This window comes from Harpia harpyja, chromosome 23 (genome assembly GCF_026419915.1).
Source record: "Harpia harpyja isolate bHarHar1 chromosome 23, bHarHar1 primary haplotype, whole genome shotgun sequence".
Lineage (NCBI taxonomy): Eukaryota > Metazoa > Chordata > Aves > Accipitriformes > Accipitridae > Harpia > Harpia harpyja.
The window spans coordinates 7,561,402-7,585,533 of record NC_068962.1 but is presented as its reverse complement, the minus strand read 5'-3'; the positions used below and the strand labels follow the sequence as shown (position 1 = coordinate 7,585,533).

Sequence of the window (24,132 nt, the reverse complement as noted above, 5' to 3'; positions counted from 1 at the left end):
GTGAGGAGGAAGGAGCGGCCCGGACAACGCGTGAGGAGCTGACGGCAACCCCCATTCCCCTGCGCCGCTCGGGGGGAGGAGGGAGAGAAGTCGGGAGCAAATCCGAGCCCGGGAAGCAGACGGGGCTCGGGGGAAGGCGTTTTCAGACTGCGTTTGGCCTTCTCATTGCCCTGCCGGGCTTCCATCGGCAATAAACGGAACGGCCGTCCCCGAGCGAGCGGAGTCTGCTCTGCCCGTGCCGGTGGCGGGCGAGGGATCTCGGCCCAGGAGCCCTCTGAGGAGCTGCCCAGCCCAGGAGGGGAGCGAGCGAGCGAGCAGGCGCCTGGCGTCCCGCCGGGTCAAGCCACCACAGACACCGAGGTGTACTGGGGAACCGGGGGAGGCACAGGCGAAGCCGGAGAGGTGCCGGCGCCCTGGGGACAGGGCATCCCTGTGCCCGGCCTGGGCGTGTGGCACCCCGGGAAGCAGAGAAGACAGCCCCGGGGAACTTGGGCTGCCCGGCCCGGGGAACGGCCGAGGGTCGACGGCCAAAGGTCGACGACGGCCAACGGCCGCGGCGCGGGAGCGAGCTGCCGCCTCAGGCCGGCGCCTCAGAGCACAGCTGGCGCGGCGCGGCCGCGCCACGGCGGGAGCCGCCGCTGCCGAGAGCGGAGCTGTCCCGGGCCCGGGCCCGGGCCCGGGCTCGGGCTCGGGGTCGCGTTCGGGCTCGGGCTGGACGGCGGGGAGCGGCGGGGAGCGGCGGGGAGCGACGGAGCCACGGCCTGGCCGGAGGCTGCCGGAGAGAGGCGGCCGACGCCGCGCCGCGCCCCGGCGCACACATGCGTCGCGGGCGGGCGGGGACGGACTCCATTTCCCGCCGCGCCCCGCGAGCGCAGGCGCAGGCGCAGTCGCGGCTGGGCGCTGTGGCGGGCGGGCGGCCGGGGCGATGAGGCGGCGGGGCGCGGTGCAGCGGAAGGTGCCGTGTCTGTTCGTGACCGAGGTGAAGGAGGAGCCGTCGGCCAAGCGGGAGCGCCAGGTGGCCCGGGGCGGCACGGGGCCGGGCGGGGGGAGTCGCTGGGCCGGGCCAGGGCCAGGGCCAGGGCCAGGGCTCGGGCTCGGGCTCGGGCTCGGGGGGGGGAGTCGCTGGGCCGCGTCTGAGCGACATGCACGGCAGAGCTCCCCGCCTTCCGCGCGGGAAGGAGAGGCCGCGTGGGAGCCATTTCGGCTCCGTCCCGCTCTTCTGCTGGCAAGGGGCGTCCGGGGTGCTGAGCCCGGTGCGGCGTGTGCTTTTCCCGAGTGTCGGCAGCGGTCACGCACGGCGAGGGGTGAGGCCGCTGCGAGGGGACCGCCCTGGGAGCTGGTGTGAAACCGCCCTGCCGTCCCCGCGGGCCTGTGAGCCTCGTGGGGCGAAGCCAAGCGCGCCTCTCTTTTTTTTTTTTTTTTTTTTGCTGCTGTTTTGGCACCTCCGGCTTCTGAGGGAAGGACTGGTTGGAGGCTGCGAGACGTGGAGTGCGTGCCGAGGTGAAAGCAGCGGAGCCCAGTCAGAGCTGTTTCTTCCCGAGATGCAGAAGGCAGTGTTGGGACAGGCTGGGGTGCCGTTCCCCTGCCTAGCTGTAGACCTCCAGCTTGCCTTTCCCGGTTTGAGTAGTGGCTCCTAATGCTGTCTGTCGGCTGCATCTGGGTGACTTTGTCTCGCTGGTGTTTGCCCTCTGGGTGGCAGAGCTGAAACGGTTGCCAAAACGTCGGTAACTTAATTGTTTGACCGCCGGTACCAACAGCATCTCGGTAATGGTCACGTAAGGGTACCTTCCCTACCCTGTTGTTCCTTCACACAGAAAAAGCCGACAGGGGGTTAGGTCTGGAAGTGGCCTACGCTATTTTCTGTGGTTTTCAAGGGCAGGCAAGGGTAATACAGGGGGCGATGACTGCTAGGGAAGAAGGGGGGCGGCGGTGGCAACGGTGGTGGTGGTGGTGGGAAAAGCAACAGGAACGTTTTCTCTCCCCCCTGAACGTTTTCTTTTTCGTGTAATCTTCCTAAAACCTTCACGTATGCCGCATCTGATTACTGAAATAGAAAACAGCCCTGTAACGCAACGACAGCACGTAGAAGGTTCCCACTTTGTGACTTCTGAATTCTGTTTTGAGGCTTTTTTGCCTCAGACAAGGACCTGCTTTGTGTTTTGCTAGCAGAAAGAGACAGTGCCCAGCTCACAAGTCAAAGCTGGCTGGGAAGAGAGGAGGGAGGGGTGCTGATTATCCAGGAAAACACTGGAATCCAGCCGCAACTGATTCCATGTTTGCAGGGAAACTGTTAGAGAAGCCCTCCTGGAAATGGGGGCTAGTTGTGGCTGGATATTTGTTTCGGACCCCTGGATCACTTCTTTCCTTGCTCTTCTTAAGCGGAAGCGTGTTTAGTTGGCAGCACCGATACTACGTATTTAATGCCAGGATGCTTTTGCCACCTTGCATCGCACGGGTCTGTGTATTGCACTAACATGGTGCTATTGACTTTCAGCTCCAAACTGCAAGCTTGGAGCAGCTAGTCACGGTGAATCGCTATTGCCATCGTAACAGAGGAAGGCACGTCTCAAACTTTCGTAGCGTTGGACTGGGACCCTTCTAGTTTATGTGCACTATTTGCAGCGGAAGGCAAAGTCATCTGTAAATACTAATTGAGAACGGAGAAGAGGGAGAGAGTTTGCAAACAGATTGCCTTTGTTCTTTTGTCTTAGAGCATTTCCCAGGCTGTCGTGTCTTGAAGAAACAATGGTGTATTTCAATGGCATTAGAAATCAGCAACATAATGTGTAGTACTGGACTTACAGAGGCCGGCTGTGAGGAGCAAGGATCCATGTGAGAAACAGCCATGATGAGGGTTTAAAATACCTGTCTTCTTTTCAGCCCTTTAAAGTTTTGGCAACTGAAGCTATAACCGGGAAGGCGTTAGAGGCAGATATATACAATGCAATCCCTACTGAAAAGGTGGACGGAACCTGCTGTTACGTAACTACCTATACAGGTAATAAAGAAGATCCGTATGCAGATTTCTTATGTTGGCTAGAAGCCTTGTTTTACTTTGTTTTCACTTTTATTGTATGATCCATTGGATCACAGCTGTTGTGAATTCCTGTGTCATTAACCACCTTGACCACAAAGTAAGACTTACCATAAACGTAGGAGGTGTTTTATAAAGTTGTTACAGATTTTACTCTCTAAAATACATGGAAGTCTGGTTGCAGCGAACATGCCAATCGGGGACCTATTCCAGTTCTAAAATTTCCTATTGGTAAAATCTTCCTTGCGCACTAGAACTTGTATAATAAGGGGTGTCTAATTTCCTTGGGGAGGATGAAAAGAAGTATGAAAGTGGGGAGGAAAGGAGAAGACTGTGGTGGTTCGTTGCATCACTGGGGTTCATGCCTTTACCTGCAATTGTAAGGAAGCTTTGTATTACACTAGCCACGATTCTACGAATAGATTTTTAGATTCATATACGGCAGTTAACTTATGAATTTAAGTAGTGTCTTTGGATATAAGATTTCTGTAGTGGCAAATGAGAAGGCCTATCGTGCCTTTTACATGGTTGATTTCGGTACTCTGCAGGGTGTGGTTGCCTCAGTAAACTGCTGATTTTTATCCCTCTGGAAACTCTAGGGCAACCCTATCTATGGGCCAGGATGGATCGAAAACCCAACAAGCAAGCTGAAAAAAGGTTTAAACGATTCTTGTATTCATTGGAAGATTGCAAAGGTTAGTGAAGATTTCTTTCCTTCTTTTTGTCAATGTAAGTTATCCAGTTGGAAAAACACCTATAGTCTAACACAGGAAATGTCAGTGATCCTGCTTCAATTTTTCTTAATGTCAGTCTTAACTTTACTTCAAGAGAGCTTTAAACTAGAATCAGTTGGGGAAGGGGATACCAACAGCACTGCAGTAGGTAAGGGTTGGCATGGCATCACTGGAGGGTGGTGGTGCTAGTGGGAACATTTGCAACCCTCCGGGGAGCATTGAGGGCTCCGGAGCATATCTGAAATGCTTGTGCACCACCACACGCAGTATGAGAAAAAACCAGGATGAACTGGAAGCATTGGTCACCTCCCAGAGCTACAATATCATTGGTATTAGTGAGACTTGGTGGATTGAGTCCTGTGGTTGGAGGGCTACAGGCTGTTCAGGAGGGATAAGCAGGGCAGGCAAGGTGGAGGCCTTGCACTATGCGTAAGGGAGAGGTTTGGTTGTACAGCCCTTAGAGTTAGCGATGGTGTGGTTGAGGATTAGGGGAATGGAAAACAAAGGAGATGATGTAGTCAGTATCTACTACCAATCGCCCAGCTGGGAGGTAAGCGCTGATGAGTTACTCTATAGGCACTTAGGATAAATTTCTGGATCAGTAGCCCTTGTCCTTACGGGAGATTTCAACTTCCCAGACATCAACTGGTAATATCATATGGCTGTGACGAGCAGATCCTGGAAATTCTTGAAGTTTGTAGGAGATAACTTCTTGACACAGGTAGTCAGTGAGCCAACTAGGAAAGATGCCCTCCTAGACTTGCTGTTTGTGAATAGAGAAGGACTCGGGGAGGGGTGTGATGGGAGGTGGCTGCCTTGGTCACAGTGATCGTGAAATGGTTGAGTTTAAAATTTTCAGTGTAATAAGAAAAAAGGACAGTAGAGTTGCTGCCCTGGACTTCAGGAGAGCAAACTTTAAGCTCTTCAGGGAGCTGTTTAGCAGAGTACCCTGGGAATCTGCTTTTGAGGGCTTAGGAGTCCCCGGGTGCTGGTCAGTCTTTAAGAACCACCTTTTAGAAGCACAGGAGCAGGCAATTCCACTGTGTTGTAAATCAAGTAAGCAGGGCAGAACACCACTTTGGCTGAACAGGGAACTCCTCGCAGAGCTCAAGAGGAAAAAGAAACTGTATGATCTCTGGAAGCAAGGTCAAGCTTCGCAGGATGATTACAGAGCTGTGATTCGTATATGCAGGGAGAAGACATGAAAGGGCAAAGCTCAGTTAGAGTTGAAACTGGCCAGTGTTGTTTCAGATAACAAGGGCTTTTTTAGGCCCTTTTATAACAGCAAGAGGAGGTCTAAAGGAAACATTGGACCGATACTTGTTGAAGATGGTCATCTGACTAAAAGGGACGAAGAAAAAGCGGAGGCATTCAGTGCTTTTTTTGCCTCAGTCTTTAATAATACTGATACCCCCTGAGTTGGAAGACCACGAGTGTGGGAACAGTGACTTTCCATTTGTGGGTGCTGAAATTCTAAGGGACCAGCTGTTTCAGCTGCATGTTCACAGGTCCATGGGGCCTGATGGGATTCATCCCAGAGCACTGAAGGAGTCATCGGATGTTACGGCAGGACCCCTCTCATCATCTACCAAAGGTCTTGGGAGTCTGGGGAGGTCCCTGCTGACTGGAAGCTAGCCAGTGTTGCGCCAGTCTACAAAAAGGGCGTGAGAGAGGACCCAGGGAACTACAGACCTGTTAGTCTAACCTCAGTTCCTGGAAAATATATGCAGAGGATAATACTGGGTACTATTGAAAGGCATTTAAGATTAATGCAATCATCAGGCACAGTCAGCATGGGTTCACAAAGGGAAAGTCCTGTTTTAACCAATTTGATATCCTTCTGTGATGAGGTCACCCACCTCATGGATGAAGGGAAGGTGGTGGATGTAGTTTTTCTGGATTTTAGTAAGGCTTTTGATACTGTCCCCTCACAGCATCCTTCTGGACAAGTTGTCCAGCTGTGGGATAAGGGGGTTCATGGTGCACTGAGTGAAGAACTGGCTGAAGGGCAGAGCTCAAAGGGTTGTAGTACATGGGCCTACGTCTGGCTGGTGACTGGTCACCAGCGGTGTTCCTCAGGGTTCAGTTCTAGGGCCAGTTCTGTTCGCTACATTTATCAACGATCTGGGTGCAGTAGTTGAATGCATTGGCAAGTGTGATGATGATACCAAACTGGGAGGTGCTGTTGACTCTCTTGAGGGACAGGAGGCCTTGCAGAGGGATCTAGATAGATTGGAGCATTGGGCTATGATTAATGGGATGGAATTTAACAAGTCCGAATGCTGGATTCTGCACCTGGGACAGAGTAAGGCTAGGCACAAGTATAAATTGGGAGAGGAGAGGCTGAAGAGCAGCCCTGCAGAAAGGGATCTGGGTGCTGGGTGCTGGTCGACAGCAGGCACAACAGGAGCCAGCAGTGTGCCCTGGCAGCCGAGAGGGCAGACCCCATCCTGGGGTGCATCAAACACAGCATGACCAGCCGGTCAAAAGAGGGGATCGTCCCGCTGTATTCAGCGTCGGTGCGGTCTCACCCTGAGTACTGTGTGCAGTTCTGGGTCCCACAGTTTAAGAAGGATGGTCAGGTCCTTGAATGCGTCCAGAGGAGGGCAAGAAAGCTGGTGGCAGGGCTGGAAGGCATGTCCTGTGAGGAGCGGCTGAGGACGTTGGGTTTGTCTAGTTTGGAGAGAAGGAGGCTGAGGGGCGACCTCCTTGCTCTCTGCAGCTTCCCGAGGAGGGGACATGGGGAGGGAGGTGCTGAGCTCTTCTCCCTGGGGTCCAGGGATGGGACACATGGGAATGGTTCAAACCTGCGCCAGGGGAGGTTTAGACTAGACATTAGGAAGCATTTCTTTACAGAGAAAGAAGCCTGACAGTGTTTAAGAGGCATTTGGACAATGCCCTTAAGAACATGCTTTAACTTTTGGTCAGTCCTAAATTGGTCAGGGAGTTGGACTAGGTGATTGTTGTAGGTCCCTTCCAACTGAAATAGTCTATTCTATTCTACTTCTCTGGCTCTGGTTTAAATATAAGGTTAGCTATTTAGGTAGCTATGTTTTGATCGTAGTTACTTTTGAACTTTTAAACTACTCAAAGGCTACTATGCTTCTTTAAACCCCCTAACTGTAGAGTGCTTGAGTGTGCCAGATCTCGGTGCTTGTACAAAGTAACTGGGACTACTGTCTGTAAAACAAGGTTTAGATCAATGGTATTTTAATACTTGCATTGAAAGATGATCAAAACATAAAATTGGCTAACAGTTTGCCAAAAACTTAATGTTACATTTATATGTCTAGAATTTGTTTGGAATGTTGAAGAGGATTTCAAGCCTGTTCCAGATACCTGGATTCCAGCAAAGGACATAGAGTTCTGTAATGGCAATCCTTTGCCCGATGAGAATGGACATATGCCAGGTACCTATGATGCAGCACAGGTAAAATGGGGGGGGGGCTTCAATTTTTGAAGTGAAATAGAATTAGTTCCAATGTTAAAAGTAGTAGTTAATCTACTTAAAGGGCTTCAACTGAAGGCATAGTTGTCACACTTGCATTCCTCTGAGGTACGACACGGTTTTTCTTGTTACTCTTTCTGTTTGTAGTTAACTGTGGGTTTTTTTAATGCATGTACAGTTCTAGTACACATTTGATAACTTCAGAAATTTACTTGGGTAAATGCAATGTTTTCTCATAGGTTGGGTGCCTGTGGAGAAAAATAGTAAGCAGTATTGCTGGCACTCATCTGTTGTAAATTACGAGGCTGAAATAGCGCTGCTATTGAAACACCATGCTGACCCAGGGCTTCTGGAAATCAGTCCAGTGCCGTTATCGGAAATTTTAGAACAAACATTGGAGCTTATTGGGACTAATATTAATGCAAATCCATATGGTAAGTTTGTATGATCTGTTCTTAAATACTTTTTTATTTAGTGATACTTTTGAGTGAAAATGATGCATTTTCTTTGTATAAGTTTGAAAAAAAAGTTCTAAGGTAGCAATGTAACCTTTTAGAAAGGAGAGAAAGGGCTAGCTCAAAAAACACTTACCAAAAATACTCACCTCAGAAAGCCGAGCTGTCATGAGAGTGTTTATGTCTATTAAACCTCTTTGCACCTGTTCTTTACCAGTTACTATAAAAATGCTTTGCTTTAGTCTTTCAAAAAATATTTTGACTGGAAAAGTTGTTTTAAATATTACTGTTAAAATATTTTTTAAGATTGACTGTTGGTACCTTTTCTTGACTTTTTTTTATTTGCTCTTCTGATGCTGTTTAGTACATTAAAGTAGAAAATTTTATTCAGTCTTTTTTTGCATCATTGGAGTTAGTCATAAGTTGCAGTTTTTAAATTATTAAATATTATGTATATTTTTTAAGGAAATGTAATTTAAGCTAAATTTTGGTTATGGCTTCTCCCTTTAAAAGCCTTACAACAAAAGAAAAATGAGGTGTGAGCACAAGTGAGTTCTAGCTTCTGAGCTTTGCTGTTAGGATAACTTGCAAGGATGGATAGGAAAAATAGTAGTTCCAGGTCTAGGCATTTTCACAGAATGTAAAGGAACTGCATAAAAAAAATCTAATAGCTGTATTCTTAGATGAAACAAGCGTGCAGACCCGCAGGTCAGTGCAGAAGGAGGGGGAGGAGGTGCTCCAGGCGCCGGAGCAGAGATTCTCCTGCAGCCCGTGGGGAAGACCACGGTGAGGCAGGCTGTCCTCCTCACGCAGCCCCTGGAGGTCCACGGTGGAGCAGATCTCCACCTGCAGCCTGTGGAGGACCTCATGCCGGAGCAGGGGGACGCCCGAAGGAGGCTGTGACCCCGTGGAGAGCCCACGCTGGAGCAGGTTTGCTGGCAGGACTTGTGACCCCCCACACTGGAGCAGTGTGCTCCTGAAGGACTGCAGCCTGTGGGAAGGACCCACATTGGAGAAGTTTGTGGAGGACCATCTCCCGTGGGAGGGACCCCACGCTGGCGCAGGGAAGAGTGTGAGGAGCCTTCCCCCAGAGGAGGAAGGAGCGGCAGAGACAACATGTGCTGAACTGATCATAACCCCCATTCCCTGTCCCCCTGCACCACTGGGGTGGATAGGTAGAGAATTCAGGAGTGGAGTTATGCCTGGGAAGAAGGGAGGGGTGGAGGGAAGGTGTTTTCAGTTTTAGTTTAATTTCTCATTACCCTACCCTGGTTTGATTGTCAATAAATTAAATTAATTTTCCCTAAATCAAGTCTGTTTTGCCCATGACGGTAATTGGTTGAGTGGTGTCTCCTTGTCCTTATCTCGACCCAGAAGCTTTTTGTTATATCTTCTCTTCCCTGTCTAGCTGAGAGGGGAGTGATACAGCGGCTTTGGTGGGCACCTGGCGTCCAGCCAGGGTCAACCCACCACAAGAGCACACTTTTTTAATTTCCATTTTTATCAGTTTTGAAATGTTACTGTGTACTTGCTGCACCTTATTTTTGGAATTTGTAATTTTATCATCTTTGGATTTTCCAGTTGATAATATCCTTATTTCAATTTAAATTTTATTGGTAAATTGAATTACTTGCTTCCTCTCTTTCTTCTGTCTATATACCGTTCTCCTCTTCTATTCACGTCTATGTCTTCTTGGCTCTGTTGTCAAAAGAAATATGAAGAACATTTTGTGCATAATTTATTAGAGTAAAACTATCTGCTCTTTCAGAAACATTTTAAGAAGTAAACTTTCAACACTTCTAGAAGCAACAGAAATAAAAATATTTCATCCTAATATAATTCACCCATGTTTCAAAATGTTCTGTTCAAGTATTTTCCCTCTAAAACCTTCCCAAGCAGATGTTTGAGAACCATGTGGTACTTGCACAAAGAAACCAAATATGGTAGCAAGCCTGGTGAGGGATTACAGAAGGTGGTTTTAGGTGCTTTTCATCTATGTGGTGCCTCAACAGAATTTGCATCTCAGACTGGAATCAAAATGGCCTAATGCTGTGTTTGGAAGTGCCCTGGGTAAACTCATAGGAATACTGACAACTGGGCCATCTGGAGAGCTTTGAAACACAAAATTACAAAGTTGCACTTTTCTGAGCCACCCGCTTTGGACTAGTCTCCTGGAGCAGACTCATACTCTCCAAAAACCAACAAGACCACTTGGAAAAAGTGTTACTGACAATCTTCTATAAAATAAAGTAGCAGTAAAAGCATTCATCCAAGAAAAGGCAGTGCTCAACAGGGTTCAAACTTATCTCTTTGCCCTTTCAGGGAAGCACTTTCATAGCAAGCTAGAAGGCTAAGCTTGCCAGAACTATGAGGATGCTCTGCTAGTTCACATTTCGAACTGTGCAACCGCAGAGCAAACAACCTGTTAGGTCCGTGGGTGACACAGAGAGACTGGAGATAAGGAAATGTCACACTGAAGCACGGACTGCAGACTAAAGGTTTGGCCATTCATCTGAGGAACACGAGATACGGGTTCTAATCTCTGCTTTCAAGACAGCTGTAAAATGTATTAATGGTCCTTAGGGTGTCTTGTGAACGTTTGGTAGCCCGAGTCCTTTTATGAATTTGGACCTCGGCTGATCGTCGTTCAGCGATTGCAGATGCTTCGCGAGCAGTCAACCAGCAAGACAAATAGATCACACTCCTGTAGTCTCTGCTGTCCTTTGTGCAGTGCTACAGGCCAAAACCCACTTCTTGTAGTTCCTCGCTTTAACGGCAGGTACCTATTTTGCTTTCTCGTCAGTAATATTGTAAAAAATGAGAAACCACAGTTTAGTTAACCGGGCAAAAGTACATGTCTGCAAACAAACGAAACCATTAACTGCTCTTTCAGACTACTCAGCATTGCTTAGACTCTTGCGGGTTTTGGTTGGGGAAGTTTTAAGAGCACTTTTACATGTTCTAGGCGGGGAGAGACACGTCCCTTTTGCTAAAAAGACTGAACTGTAACAATTTCTATCAAACAGTTACCTGAATGGTTGTTTTAGACTTAGAGAACGTTTTTGCATGTGGATTTCTTTTCCTTTGAGTTGGTGCATTGTAAGATCCTGAAGTATACTTGTCTGTAGAAAAAACATAGACGTTGTTTCTTAATTTCAGCTACGATCTCAGGAAAGACTCTCTTGGTCCAGTATGTGAATTAAATATTACATTAGCTGAAGTATCAATGAATGCATCGGGTGAATTGTATTCACCGCTGAAATACCAGCTAGTATTAAATACGGACTCTCTCTCTAGTACTTTAGAGATCATTTGTCACCTTGCGGCATTTGCGTGAGGCTCACAGGATCTTCCAAATGAGGCGATTCTGCCACGGACACCCTTGACTTTAACAAAGTGAATGGTCCTGTGTTGAAAATCTTCCCAAAGGCATCAGTTGCTTTTACATTAAACTAATCTGTAAACTAATCTCCTGTTTTATCCCTGCTTGGGAAAGCCCTAGATGCAAGGCAATATTATGTTTTTTGTGCTAGACAGCTGATTGTGCAGGAGAGTAAGCTGCCTAATGACTAACCATTTTCTGTAAAATTTGATTAAAAAATAATGTTATTAATGCTCTGGGTTTCTGTTAATTCCAGCTTAATTCCATTCATTCAAATTATTAATTCCACAATAATCCTAAAATTTTCAGTTCATGCCGAACAAGTAAGTATTACCATAGTTTTCCATTTGGGTCCAAAATCTTCTATTAGTGTCAAACTGATTCTTTTGCTTGGAGCCTTTCCAACCACGTGGCTCAGGTACTGCTGGAAAGAAAGGTAGCGAAAATGGTAACAGCTGTTCTTATGACAAAAATGCTGGTCATCTTTTTTTTTTTAAATGCTCTATGCTTTTTTTTTAACCTGGAAATGTGGTAAGATGTATTGTTCACATTAAGAATGTTCTCTCTGTAACCTCTATGCCAATCTGTCCACATTTAATCAAAGCAACCATTAAAAGAAAAAAACCGCAACCATTCCTGCCCAAGACGAAGCAGTGATGTTGGGGCTCATTTCGCTTACCTTTGTTCATCTGAAAGTAGGAGTTACTCTGTGTGAAGGAGGTTCCTTTTATTGGAAATTAAGACAGGGAGGCACCTCAAGGTGGAGATTCAACCCAGCTCAAGAGAGATGACGGAAACTGGCAAGGTGAAATCAATTTCTTAACTTATGATCACTGAAATTATTTACCACTAAATTTTTTGATGAAGTGACAGATGAAAATAAACCCCAGTCATCCAGAGGTGAGAGTATTGGTATATTTGTGCCCATCGGAAAAACATTGCATGCATCCCTCTTTGTTGGGCAGAGAAGTGAATTCCTGCTATGAAGGTACCTAAATTATTGTTTGTGAATATTCTGTCTGACCAACTGTAAAGCTTTATAAAGCTTTACATGTCTGTCTGTGGATAGTGCTGCAGTCTACCTAGATTGGATCAAATTAGACTGGATCAAATTTACTCTTGCCCATATTTAGCCATAAATCAGTTCATATTCACATGCAGGGACAAATGGAAAGCAGCGCGATACAGACAGGTGTATTTGAGGCATTTTAAGACTCCTCTGTGAGCAGGAACCCACCTGTAGATCCACTGAACTTTGGTTCTTGGGTGGCAGTGACAGTACGGTAGACTACATATGCTGATCTTCGAGGTTCTGAAGAATTAAAGTCAGTCTTTCTTCCAGTTTCTCTCTCATAAGGAATATAAGAAGAAGCAGTTTGATCATCCTTCCTTTGACCCCTTGGTTGGTACCTTGGTTTGGCTTTGGGGTCTGAAGTGCGAATTCCTGAAAGTGAAAGAACAAACTTAAGCAATAATGTTGTGCTACTACTCAAAATTTGACCTATTGCAGGAGGTTGGAAGACAAGATTCAAAAAATGGTCTTTGTGGACAGCCGAATCCAAATACAATCAGTTATTTTATCGACCATGTGATGTTCAGCAATGAGAAGCTGATGCTAAAGTATATTACCTCCGTTTTCAGAGGATCTGCAATCTGTTCTGGGAATACTCTCTGTTGGTCCTCTCCTTCCTTTAGTCTGTCCTTCTCTCTTTGTATTATTCAATTTTGTAGGAATTGCATTACCATCACCTGGAAAGGCAACAGAAAGAAGGTTTTAGCTGCTTGTGTGTAAGCAGCACACGGAATGGCACTGCCATTCTCTTCCCCCCCGCCTCGACGAGCTAGCGATTGGTTCAGTGCAGTTTTGTAACTGAGCACCTGACGCTTAACTCTCACGCTTTCTAAGAAAATACCATAATGCACAGGTTGAAGAAGACTGTGGGTGCAAAGTAAAGAGCCAGCTACAAATTACCTGCTCATTCTTTAGTCCCTCACTTTTCATGAATGATATTTATGAGCCCTATCCAATTGAGTTTATGGTATTTTCAAGATGCATGTCATCATAGTACCTAAAGCCTCTGAGAACTCAGCTGAGGCAATGCTTTGGGGAAACATCTCTGAATGTATCTGTCTTTTCAGACTGTCTTAAATGCAGCCCTGAACACAATCCCCTCATGCACTACTGTCCTCTGAGTGCTGACTACCTGCCCATATACATCCTTTCTCTGCACTGCACAGGTGGTACATGGACCCCTGCAACATCCACGGTTGAGCCCATGGAGACCAATGCACTCCGAAGGACACCTTCTGGCTGAACGACGAATTACCTCTTCTGTCTGTAGCATCTAGGTGCATCCTGGACACGGGCGGTTTGTGAACGTAACAAAATACTACAAATGATGCGGCTAAACTTGGAAGAGCCTTGGTCGCGCAGGTAAGCCCGCTTCAAACTACAAACAGAACTTCACAAGGGGAGCTGCAGTATGAAGCAACCACAGTGCTCTTCACCTGGCCCCTGCTACTCTGCAGGGAGACGTGGCTTTGCCTGTTCTTCCCTTTCTCCTGCTAATGTAAATAAGCGCTTTTGGTTCCCCTCAGTTCAGGCCAGAATGCAGCAGAAATTCTGTACTTCTGCTTCAGTTTGGGGGCTGGTTTAAAGCCCAAACAATCATAAATCCAGCCCAATCCAAACTCCAGTGAAATCCCAGGTGTGGAAAAATACCATGCAAAGCAAGACCATTCTTTCATCCCCTGCTGGGAGGAAAAAAGTTGAACGAGAAGCCCTTCTTGAAAGGAAACTGAAATTCTACTGCACAATTACTGCTACTACTATCAATATTTGCAGTAGGCTGAGAAGTTAAAGGTGGACTATTGTGAGGCTTCTTAAATATTTCCAAAGAATAAATCACATAAAAGATGCTGTAAAAAGTGGGGATCAGTGTATTTGTGCCCGTCGGCACATCGTTGCATTCATCCCTCTTTGCTGGGCAGAGAAGTGAATTCCTGCTATGAAGGTGGCTCTATTATTGTTTGTGAATATTCTGTCGGACTAATTGTAAAGCTTTATGAAGCTTTACATTTCTGTCTGTGGATAGTGCTGCAATCTATTTATGAAAATTATGCTGGATCAAATTTACTCTTGCCCATTTTTAGCCATAAATCAGTTCATATTCACCTGCAGGAACAAAATCAAAAGCAGTGTGATACAGACAGGTACGTCTGAGGCATTTTAAGACTCCTCTGTGAGCAGGAACCCACCTGTAGACCCGTTGAACTTTGGTTCTTGGGTGATGGTGACAGTAGGGTACAATGCAAGTGCTGATCTTCGAGGTTCTGAAGAATTAAAGTCAGTCTTTCTTCCAGTTTCTCTCTCATAAGGAATATAAGAAGAAGCAGTTTGATCATCCTTCCTTTGACCCCTTGGTCGGTACCTTGGTTTGGCTTTGGGGTCTGAAGTGCGAATTCCTAAAAGTGAAAGAACAAACTTAAGCAATAATGTTGTGCTACTACTCCAGATTTGACCTATTGCAGGAGACTGGGGGCTGGAAGATGAGATAGTCCAGTTGAAATATGGATTGTCCATATTGGACACCAAGAACAGAAATTTAGTAGGTAGTGCTAAATCATCTAACAGTTTAAAAAGCAACAATGAGGAAGGCAACTATTTTCTCAAAATACCTTTGCCTGTTCCTGTATTAGGTGAATTTCTTGGCTCCTCAGATATCCCTTTCTCTTCCTGTACTTCTTGATAGTGATGGCTTTTTACCAGCTCAGTGTGGTTGGTTTCTGCGGGATTAAAATAGCACGTATTTACTGCTTTAAAAAGCACGCAAAATTTTCATATCAAAAAATGCAGTGATATATTTCCTCTCACAGAGTTCATGGTCACAAAATCTTGAAAGCAAAGTCAAAAATTGACTGTAAACACAAAGACTAATGCTACTTTGAACTCGTACAATGGCTTTGACCAGTGCTGGCTCAGAATTCTTCTCATTATGAATTAGAAAATCTTCATGAATACTGTACTCTCTGCTTTTTCCTGAATGTAGCTAATGATAAATAAAGACATATATTACAAGGTGTATTCATGTATTTGTTACTGATCCCTCATCCGTAGTCTAAATATATCTAAATACTTTTTCAGAAATAGCTTATCAAAGCTATTTTAATATGAAACATTTTAGGTGTAGAAGTAAGAAAGAAATAATTCTGCCCAGTTCTATTGAGCAATTTAGGCTGGAAAAAGCGTCAGTTAAAAGTGCATGACATGGAGACAATTTTTCCATTCCCTTTTTTGTATTAGCACATCATGCTATTCAAATCTGTTTTACATAAAACAGTATTATCAAGATTTTATCCCTGAAATTTACACGAAATACACAACAACTATTATTTTTTTGATTAAAAGTAGCAGGTCTTATTTCTGCCCAGCGATTTTTGATGACTGATCTACTGATTGCTCTGGTGTCTTGTTACCTTAAGAACATAACTCTCTCCTAATATGGCGTCATATATTACTTATTCAGTAAAAAAACGAATACAGATTTCTTTCAGTCCTGTCACTTGCTCAAGAACGAAGGCGAAACCTAATGAAGGGGGTGAATATGTATTAATTTGTATTCCTTTGACCTTAATTATGTTGGATCAAGCCCAACAGTCAAAACAAAATGGAACTCTCTTGTTACTGTCTTTTAGAAGACACTTAAAGGGGGTATTTACTTAATCTCAATTTAGTTATAGAAAAGTTTGCGGTGTCACTACATTTCATCATCTAGACACCCAAGACAGCCCGCAGAGAGCGCGAACACCTCTGGGCAAGTGACTCATCTCACCTTCCTGTGGCACTATCTTACGATGCAATAAACAGCCCCGTAAGAGTGCCTGTCTCTCCATTTAACAACAGAGATCCCGGATGAGACATTTCAGCTACACACCTCGCCTTAGGGTGGTTAAAGTTAGACTACATAAATCTTGACCGTGAAGAAAAATTACATGAAAGACCTATGTTGTGTATCTCAGGAAAGTACACATAGGGTTAATAGCCCATTTCTACCTTTTCCATCTACAGTCGATGCAGGTAGTCACCACATGTGTGACACTATTTATGTATATCTGTATGGGGGAAAATTAAGTAAGTTTTTTTATCCTCTTTGTAATAGGCTGTCTTTTATTGTCACTAAATTAAAGAAGCGAGGAGGAGGGGCAAGCTATGTAATAGTTTCTCCCTGTGACAGTAATTTTAAAAGTGGTAAACATTGTCCAAGAAGATGAAAAGTACTTGCCTTTCTGCAAGTGTTGCTCAGTAGCTTCCAAGGGCAATAGCTCATTTTCCCGAGGTGCAGACACAGTTTTTGTTGATTGGTGTTTGTGGGGGTACTGAATCCCGTAATACTCTCCTAAACATACCCCAAGAGGGGAAAAAAAAAAACCCAAAGTTTACTATATTGGCAGCATTGCTGTTTAGGAAAGAGTGACTAGTTTCATATTTACCAGACTTATAGCATATTTCCTTTATTGCTCTTTCCTCTTCAAGATCTGCAGCAGTCCTAGGCACCCACTCAGGAACACCTGTAGGAAATATTTTTAAAAGATTACCAGGTAGCTTTACAAAGACCTTCAACAATTCTTGATAATCAAGGACCATAGTGACTTTCATTTTGGTCACGGTTGGGTTTTTTTCTGACTGTGACCTCTGCTTCTGGACAGAAAAATGATTCCTTAATACTGGGTATTTCCAAGTGCAATGGAACTGCAGTTACAACCCATACTAAGAAGCTAATGTTTGTTGATTTAAAAGGATTCCAAACCACCTTTAGTGCTCATTTGGAAAATGATCCTTCATTTACACCCAAAAGGAAATCTTCCGATTAAACATGTCACCAGGGAGTGCTTGTCGCAAAACCTCTGCCCAAAGTTACTGCTGTGTAATGTCTGCCGGCGGAGCTGCTGAAGCGAGCACTCCTTACCTGTCTCAGTGAAGGCTCCTAAGGCTAGCAGAGCCCTGCTTTTGATACCATTTAAGTTGACGTGGCTTACTCAGACTGAAGCCGAGTTAGGAAGCACTAACGGGCAGCCCTGCCAGCCAACCTGAAGGGCAGGGGGAAAGTGAAAAGCAGCTTGGGGCTGCCTGAGAACTAGCACAGTAATGTGCAGCGTGCACGCGTGAGAGTAGGTTCGTCTCTCACTTTCAGTCTCTGGGAATGTGCAATTCATTCCTTCCCTATGCATCTCTGGTCTCTCAGGCAACGGTTTAATGACATGGAAAAAAAATGGAAAAAGAAAAGAAAATAAATATATACACATTCACATTCAGTTAAACTAGTGAAGAGTTTTGTATGGGTTCTCTTTGCTAGTTTTAAGACAAACTTCCTGTAGTAAAATGAGACTGCCTACAGGGTTTAGGAAGTCAGTCGAACAAATTACTTAAGTTGAAGTCACGCAACTGTCTTTTGTAAACAAACCTGTGACTTCACCTTCAGTGACGAGTGTGTACAGCCCCTGCTTTTGTTTCCCAGAAAAGCAGTGCCTCCTAAACCTGTAATTTGGCCCCTGAATTTTGAGAAATTTGAAGAGTATTTGATGGTCGTCTCAATTGTGTCAAAGGAAGAAAAAACCCGCTTACAATTCTCTTCCTCTTCATCGTCCTCTTCATCATCGTCATCGTCGTTGATGTTTATAATCACTGGAGGATGAATTGGTAGTACAATATTCTTTTGAGTTCTGAGTAATTCTTGACGATGCGCTGGATGCAGAATCCCTCCTTGGACACCCTGTTGCAGTGGGGCACCTGCAGAAAAGAGCATTATATTTATTTTGTTAGGCGGGAACTAGAATATCAAATCCAGGCTCAGACCAGCAGGTATAGTTTTGAAATCATTATCATGCTGGAGGAGTCGTTAAATAGACAGATTGTGCCTTTTAGGAAAAATCTTCTGCAGAGGCTGGCAAAAGAGCATCTTCCCACTACAGAAGGTGTGAAAAAACAGGTAGATATTTACAGCATGGGGAAACATGCGATTAGTAATACCTGGGCTGAAGTGAGTAAGGCAGTTTAGGACCCCACCTGTGAAAATATTTTAAACATGCCGAGTAATAGGCAGGCCTGTATCCCTCCCCATGGCATCAATTGTGAGGAATTTAGCAGCGCTAAGCACGGGATTACCTATTTTTGGCTTGTAGACATTTTTTTTCTATCAGAATTTTCTGAATGACAGCTCTCTTTCTTACTCAGTCCAAAATGTAGATTTTGAGAAGGAATATGAAGTTCATGAAAATAATGTACACTTAATTAGAAGACAATCGGGAGAGATACTCTTTTCCTTAGGAATTTACCCATAATGTTTGCCACAAAAGTATTTCAGTACTGGGATAGCATTTTGGGAGAGCCAGGAAATGCAACAGACTGAAAATAAAAATGATGAAAAATGGTGAGCCTGTTTGTACTGTTCAAGCCGACCAGTTTGCAACTATAAATACAATCAGGATTGAAGTTGGGTATTTTTTCCACTTTTAAAGAAAAAGATGAAGCATGGGCATTTTCTTTTAGTCCAGTTGTTGTTATTCTTGTGCATCTCTTGCTTGCCTATGAGCAGCATGCATATCGTATTAGACCCGTTTTAATAACGCTACTGCAGATCAGATTTGTCCTATCTCCTGCAAGAGAAAGTAAGATACAACATTTTAACCTCATAGAGCCTTTTTCACTGTCCAGAACAGGATATTATTAGCTCTGGGGAGGGTAAGCCAAATCAGGCTTGAATTAGTTTAACAAGATTTGTAAGTATTGAAACGAATAAATGCAGTTTTAATGTTTGCAATGTTATTGTGCAGCACACGGACTTTGAATTTATACGTACTGCAGTACAAAGTAAAAGGCTTGGGTCCATTTTCTCGTTCGGATTGTTGAATGTTGCTCTTATGCAGGATACCCTCGTCCACAGTGCCTCTTGGGCACGGTCTCTGACTCACACCGCACCCAAAAGCGTGCCTATGTGATGTTTACGACAGCACTAGGTGCCAGGGACTGATGCTGTGGCTGTGGGAACTCTACTAAAAGCCATAAGGGCACTCATAGAAACAGCACTCAAGTTCTTGCCTTGGTCCTGTGTGGTTAGTTAGGCTCCACATGCCCAGGTATGACAGGCTACCTTTTCCTGGGCGATTTTCAGGAACAGAAGGTGTTTGCTTCTGACTAGAGGTCTTTGTGGACTTCTCTTATGACACCTGTCTCCAGCTCTGGAGATAAGGCCCACGAACAACTCTGGTTTAGTCCACTTGTTCGTGCATCCATGACAAGTCATGCTGCCTTGCTCTCACTCCTCTTTCCGCCTGATTTCTGACAGCTGTCTTGGTTCCCTGCCCTGGACTCTTACCCTGTTCCAGGCTCCAGCTGTCTACCAGGACTCCTGGCAGACAAGAGCTCCTTTTTGAAAGGACTGAGGAAAAAAAACAACTTCAAATGGCGGGTTTTTCCCTAAAGAGTTGTGCTGCGTTACACACTATTACCGTACTTCAGTAGCCTGCACCCAGTGTTCAAGCCCGAAAGGCTTATTCAGAACGATGAACTGGAAATACATCTGCGCACACGGCACTGTAATCTTATGTTATCTATAGAACGGGTGTCTCATCCATGTAACATGTTGTGCTCTATCAACAGATGTTGCTGCTAGTGGCCCTACCAACCTCCTCCCCCCACCACACACACTACTTTTCATTTCTCTTAAATGATTACCTGCCTACTAACCGTTTTCACTGCTAGAGGGATTTCATCTAGCAAATACCCAAGGAAAGCAATATTTTTACTCCACGGGTCTCAGCAACCTAAATTGCCACTTGTGACTTCATCTTTTACGTCCCTGATAGTTCCGAAGATCCGCAACATGAGAGCTAAAAAAATTCACGTGGCAACCCTATTCAAATGCCAATACAATTCCTTTCTTGGCCTTCAACTTGCTGGGAGAGCAGGTCGTACCTGATTGATTTGCCACGGTACATTTCTGGGCCTTAATATATATTACGTAAGCACCGGAAGGACATTTTTGTGTATTTACTTGCTCTAATGCACAAATTGTTGAGAAAATATTTTTACTCACTGTTGGTAGGTGGCAAAAAAAGTCCATTTATATTACGAGGCTTGCTATGATGGAAGGCACAGTTGAACCTCACACAGCCTACGGGTTGTGTTTCCCAGAAGCAGGGGACGTTGCTGTACGTTCGCTGCAGGAGAAAACAGTTTTCAGATACTGTAAATATAACAATAAAAATGGACTAAATGGCTTCGTACATGGTGTACCGCTGTGAACACCTGACTATGATTTTGTGGGACCACGTTCTGACATTTTAGAAGATCTAAAGTTATCTCTAAAGTTATCTTAAGCTCCAGGTAGCTATAAAGCTGTCTTGAGTTAGGTCAGTGGAGCTTTCATGAGGTACAACTGTTCCCAGACAAGAACAGGAGTAAAGCAGTGTGCTTACTGCACCGCAGACTTTTCCTGAGATGCTGGGAAGAAAAAAAATCTATTAGTCACTTAATGGACACGTGGCGGAGTTTCCTTTCCTGCACAATGGGATAATCAGGTCAATCTCAAGATGAAATCTGCTGTACAAGTGCCAATCTTAACACTAGTGCTCTCCTGCCGTTAAAGGACCCGGGTCCTTGGGAAAATAAAGAGTAAGAAACAAAACCCAGAAAGATTCCCAACAAAACCTGAAAAACTAAAAAGTTGGGAACTTGCAAGCCTCGTACAGACTTGTCAGACTTGGATTTCAAAACACGGGAGAAAATCTTTTGTTCCAGTTCCCATTGGGAACGTCAACTCGGCAGAAGAAAGTCACTTTTGTTTTCAGACTTAAAAACCGTGCTTGAAGAGACTTGCTCCTTTCTACCTTTATTTCAATATCTCTCAATCTGCCAAACAGATGTGAACATCTCCCCTGTCTCCGTAAGGAGCCCTCAGAATCACAGCCAAGAGGTTTTTCACAGTGGCAGAACCTGCACCTGGAACCCTCATGAGGAAAATGACTTTGTGGGTAAGTCACACGAGATTCCCATAACCTAGCGGTTGCCTTAAACGTGAATCTCCTCTTTTGAAACATTTTGGTTTTGATTCATGGGGGAGATGACGCAGTAGTCCACATGTAACGGTACTACGGTGACAAGCATTTGCAAGTTACTGCAAATACTCAGGATTTGATGTTGTGAGACAACTGTCATTACTCTCTGCTCACAGCATCTCCCAGCTGTTTTTATACAAGACAAACAGAAGCCTCATGGCAGCAAAAGAATATCTACAGGATTTGTTTAATTATTGCCGCTTTCCTCATAGATACACTCCCACTGCTGCTCTCCCTCTATCGCTCAATATGTGGCCAGCTAAAAAGTCTGCACAATATTGGAGAGAAAGCACTTTCACAATGAGAGTCACTTTCGTTAGTCATACTTAAAATTATTTTTCTGTATCTCTGCCTTATTGAAGTTTACAGATATTAGCGTCATCTCCGACTATGGAATTCACTTCTCCTTATAACCTGAGGTATCTTCCTCAAGCACATGATAAACTCATAATCCCAAAGAGGCAAGTGCTCATGGCCATTACCCTGAACATGTGAACTCAGGTTTATGTCCTGGATATGAACTCCATCCCAGCCGAGAGCTGGAAATGCCAGGTTGCTGGTCATTTCCGCAGGAGTTTGTGTGCGGTTTTTTAAAGGAAAACAAAGTCACGCTGGGAACTATTTGAATACTTGAAGGTAAGTTTCACCCAGTTCCAGACATTAACAGCTGGGTCTAGGAGCAGCATCTCCAAAGCGTGCCACTTTTGGACTGGAGTCAGTACAAGTGGGCCATCCCCTGAGACACGCTGGGGTCTGGAGCCAAAGCCCACCTCCCAGGCACTGACACCTAAATCCCCGGTGCTGAAATGGATGCAGTAATGGACGCAAATATTACATAATGAGCCTCCCTGTCAGCATGGGTATATCGAGAAAATCAAGGACACAAACCACTCTAAAATCTACAGCATTTACCTGTGCATAGGGGGAGTGAAAATGGGAATAACGGTCATTCCCAACTGCAGCCATTTTCACCTCTGGTGCTTCTCCTCCACTCTCTTAGTACTGGCGGAACATACGTCAAACCGTTAAAGCTGTCAACATCCAGGCAAATCGTAATCTTAGCCTGAAAGCGGTAGTTTTCTTTCGAAATCTGGGCCTTCAGAACCTTAGCCGAGCTGCTGCTTTGAAACAAAACTCCACCAGACGCCAAAAGACACTTGAACGAAGGAGCTGCTGCCTTCTCCTGGCTTGTGGAACCTACGAAGGCAGTTGTTGTCCGGTATAGAATGTTAGCGTTCCGCTGTTGCCAAGGGCTCCTCCAGCTCATGACATCAGCATGGTGGTGCTCTGGGACCTGTCCGGCTTGAACATCTTCGTTTATCTCCATTGCTTCAGAGTAAAATAGGGAAGATTGGACCCTTTCAAAGAGTCTCCCGGTGCCTCTTTAATGTAAAACGGAGCAAAGCCATCTGTCAGGGTTTAAATAATGCCCAACTCCTTGCCGCAGGAACTGTGGTCTTGGAAACAAATCTTTGATACCACAAAGACAAATCTTACTCTTTGACTACTTTTTAAACCAAAATCCTGGTGCCCAATGTGTTTTTTCTTACTGTTGGACGGAGGAGCTTGCTCCTTCCTGCCAGTACACTGTTGGCTGTTAACTGCTTCCACTGTTGGGGTTCATTGCTTTTTCTTGCTTCCACGATGGCCACTGCCACGGCTAAAGCAGAAAGAGCAGCGTACACTTGTGTCCCTAATTAACACCTCTGTTCCCACGCAGGTCCTAGGCTGCCTCTGACCAAAAAATACCTCGCGGGGGAAAGAAAGTTTCAGTCCCGGCAAATGGTAAGGCATACGGTCATCCCCAGGACAGGGGGTCAGATTTGCAACACTGAGAGACACCAGTGACTCGCAGGTGAACGCTTCAGAGCACTGTTAGATCAAAGCCTGGGAACGTTTCAAGTGAAACATCAAAGGCAGCGCAGAAAGGATAAGGAGCCGCAAGCTCAGGAGAGAAGGATGCCATCGCTTGAAGATCATCAGGATACAGATGAAGCCAAAGAGAAGGGAGGTAGACACAAGGCAGAATTCAAGAAAGAGGAGTAGTGGTTCCTAGCACCGCCAGAAGTGCACGTGACTGGTGGTTCCTTGGGAAAAACCAGCACCACTGGACTGGACGGACTCATCCCCGGAGCACACCTGTACTGTACGCCATTGGTCTGCCGGTGGGCATGGTGACCGATGCGTACGTGAGAAGCGGGCGCCAGTGACCCCGTGGGCACAAGCGGTACAAGGCTGGCTCAGCCAAGCTGGGGAAGAAGTACGAAGCCGTTGAGACGACTGGAAGCCTCCTCGTCTCTCTAAGGAGCCTATCAACTTGTTTGTAACTCGAGTATCAGCGGGTGGCCCCTTGAAGACTAACTGCGAAGGGAAATACCGCATGCCTGGCCACCGGGACTTTGTCACTGGAAGAAGGGGATTTCGACAGGAATGACGTCACCACAGTACCGAATGAAACTGCTGACTGGGATGGAGGTGGGGAGTACTGGCGAGACCTGCGAGCGGAGAAGCGATGTGAAAAGGCTCCCACAGTTCTGTAACCCCTGCAACTGACTGGGGGGCGTAGGGGAAGGAAAATTCAGGAGAGCAGATGAGGGCCATGAATAATGCACTGTTGGGGGCAGGAGCAGCCATCGGCAGGCAGTGTTAACACTGCCAAGAGCTATCCAAACAGGGGCTCTTTGTAGCTGCATGGCCCTGCCTGAAGGAGGCACAGAAGAAGGTACGGTCAGGAAGAATTAATTCTCTATTGGGTTTGCGTGGCAAGGTTTCGGTAGCGCGGTGGGGGGCCACAGGGGTGGCTTCTGAGAGAAGCCGCTAGAAGCTTCCCCACGTCCGACGGAGCCCATGCCAGCCAGCTCCAGGACGGACCCGCCGCTGGCCAAGGCCGAGCCCGTCAGCAACGGTCGCGGCACCTCTTTGATAACATGTTTAAGAAGGGAAAAAAAGTTGCCGGGACTCAGAAA

The 24,132-nt window shown here is 45.6% G+C and overlaps 2 protein-coding genes across 2 annotated transcripts; one reads left to right on the top strand and one right to left on the bottom strand.

The window, feature by feature from the left end:
- The first annotated feature begins 901 nt into the window (after positions 1-901).
- On the top strand, positions 902-9,718 carry LOC128135362 (uncharacterized protein C12orf29 homolog). The gene is made up of 6 exons (XM_052774191.1): positions 902-1,015; positions 2,881-2,998; positions 3,634-3,729; positions 7,062-7,178; positions 7,456-7,650; positions 9,684-9,718. Exons 1-6 carry the CDS (start codon positions 926-928, stop codon positions 9,716-9,718), a joined length of 651 nt encoding a protein of 216 aa, XP_052630151.1. The 5' UTR covers positions 902-925.
- Positions 9,719-9,957: 239 nt separating this feature from the next.
- LOC128135361 (uncharacterized protein C12orf50 homolog) lies at positions 9,958-22,132 on the bottom strand. The gene is made up of 12 exons (XM_052774189.1): positions 22,079-22,132; positions 20,146-20,269; positions 17,676-17,840; positions 16,544-16,621; positions 16,336-16,449; positions 14,732-14,839; positions 14,312-14,518; positions 12,683-12,802; positions 12,291-12,497; positions 11,388-11,477; positions 10,702-10,793; positions 9,958-10,122 (listed from the first exon to the last, which is right to left on the bottom strand). The coding sequence occupies exons 1-12, from the start codon at positions 22,130-22,132 to the stop codon at positions 9,958-9,960; spliced, it is 1,524 nt and encodes a 507-aa protein (XP_052630149.1).
- Between the last annotated feature and the right edge of the window lie 2,000 nt (positions 22,133-24,132).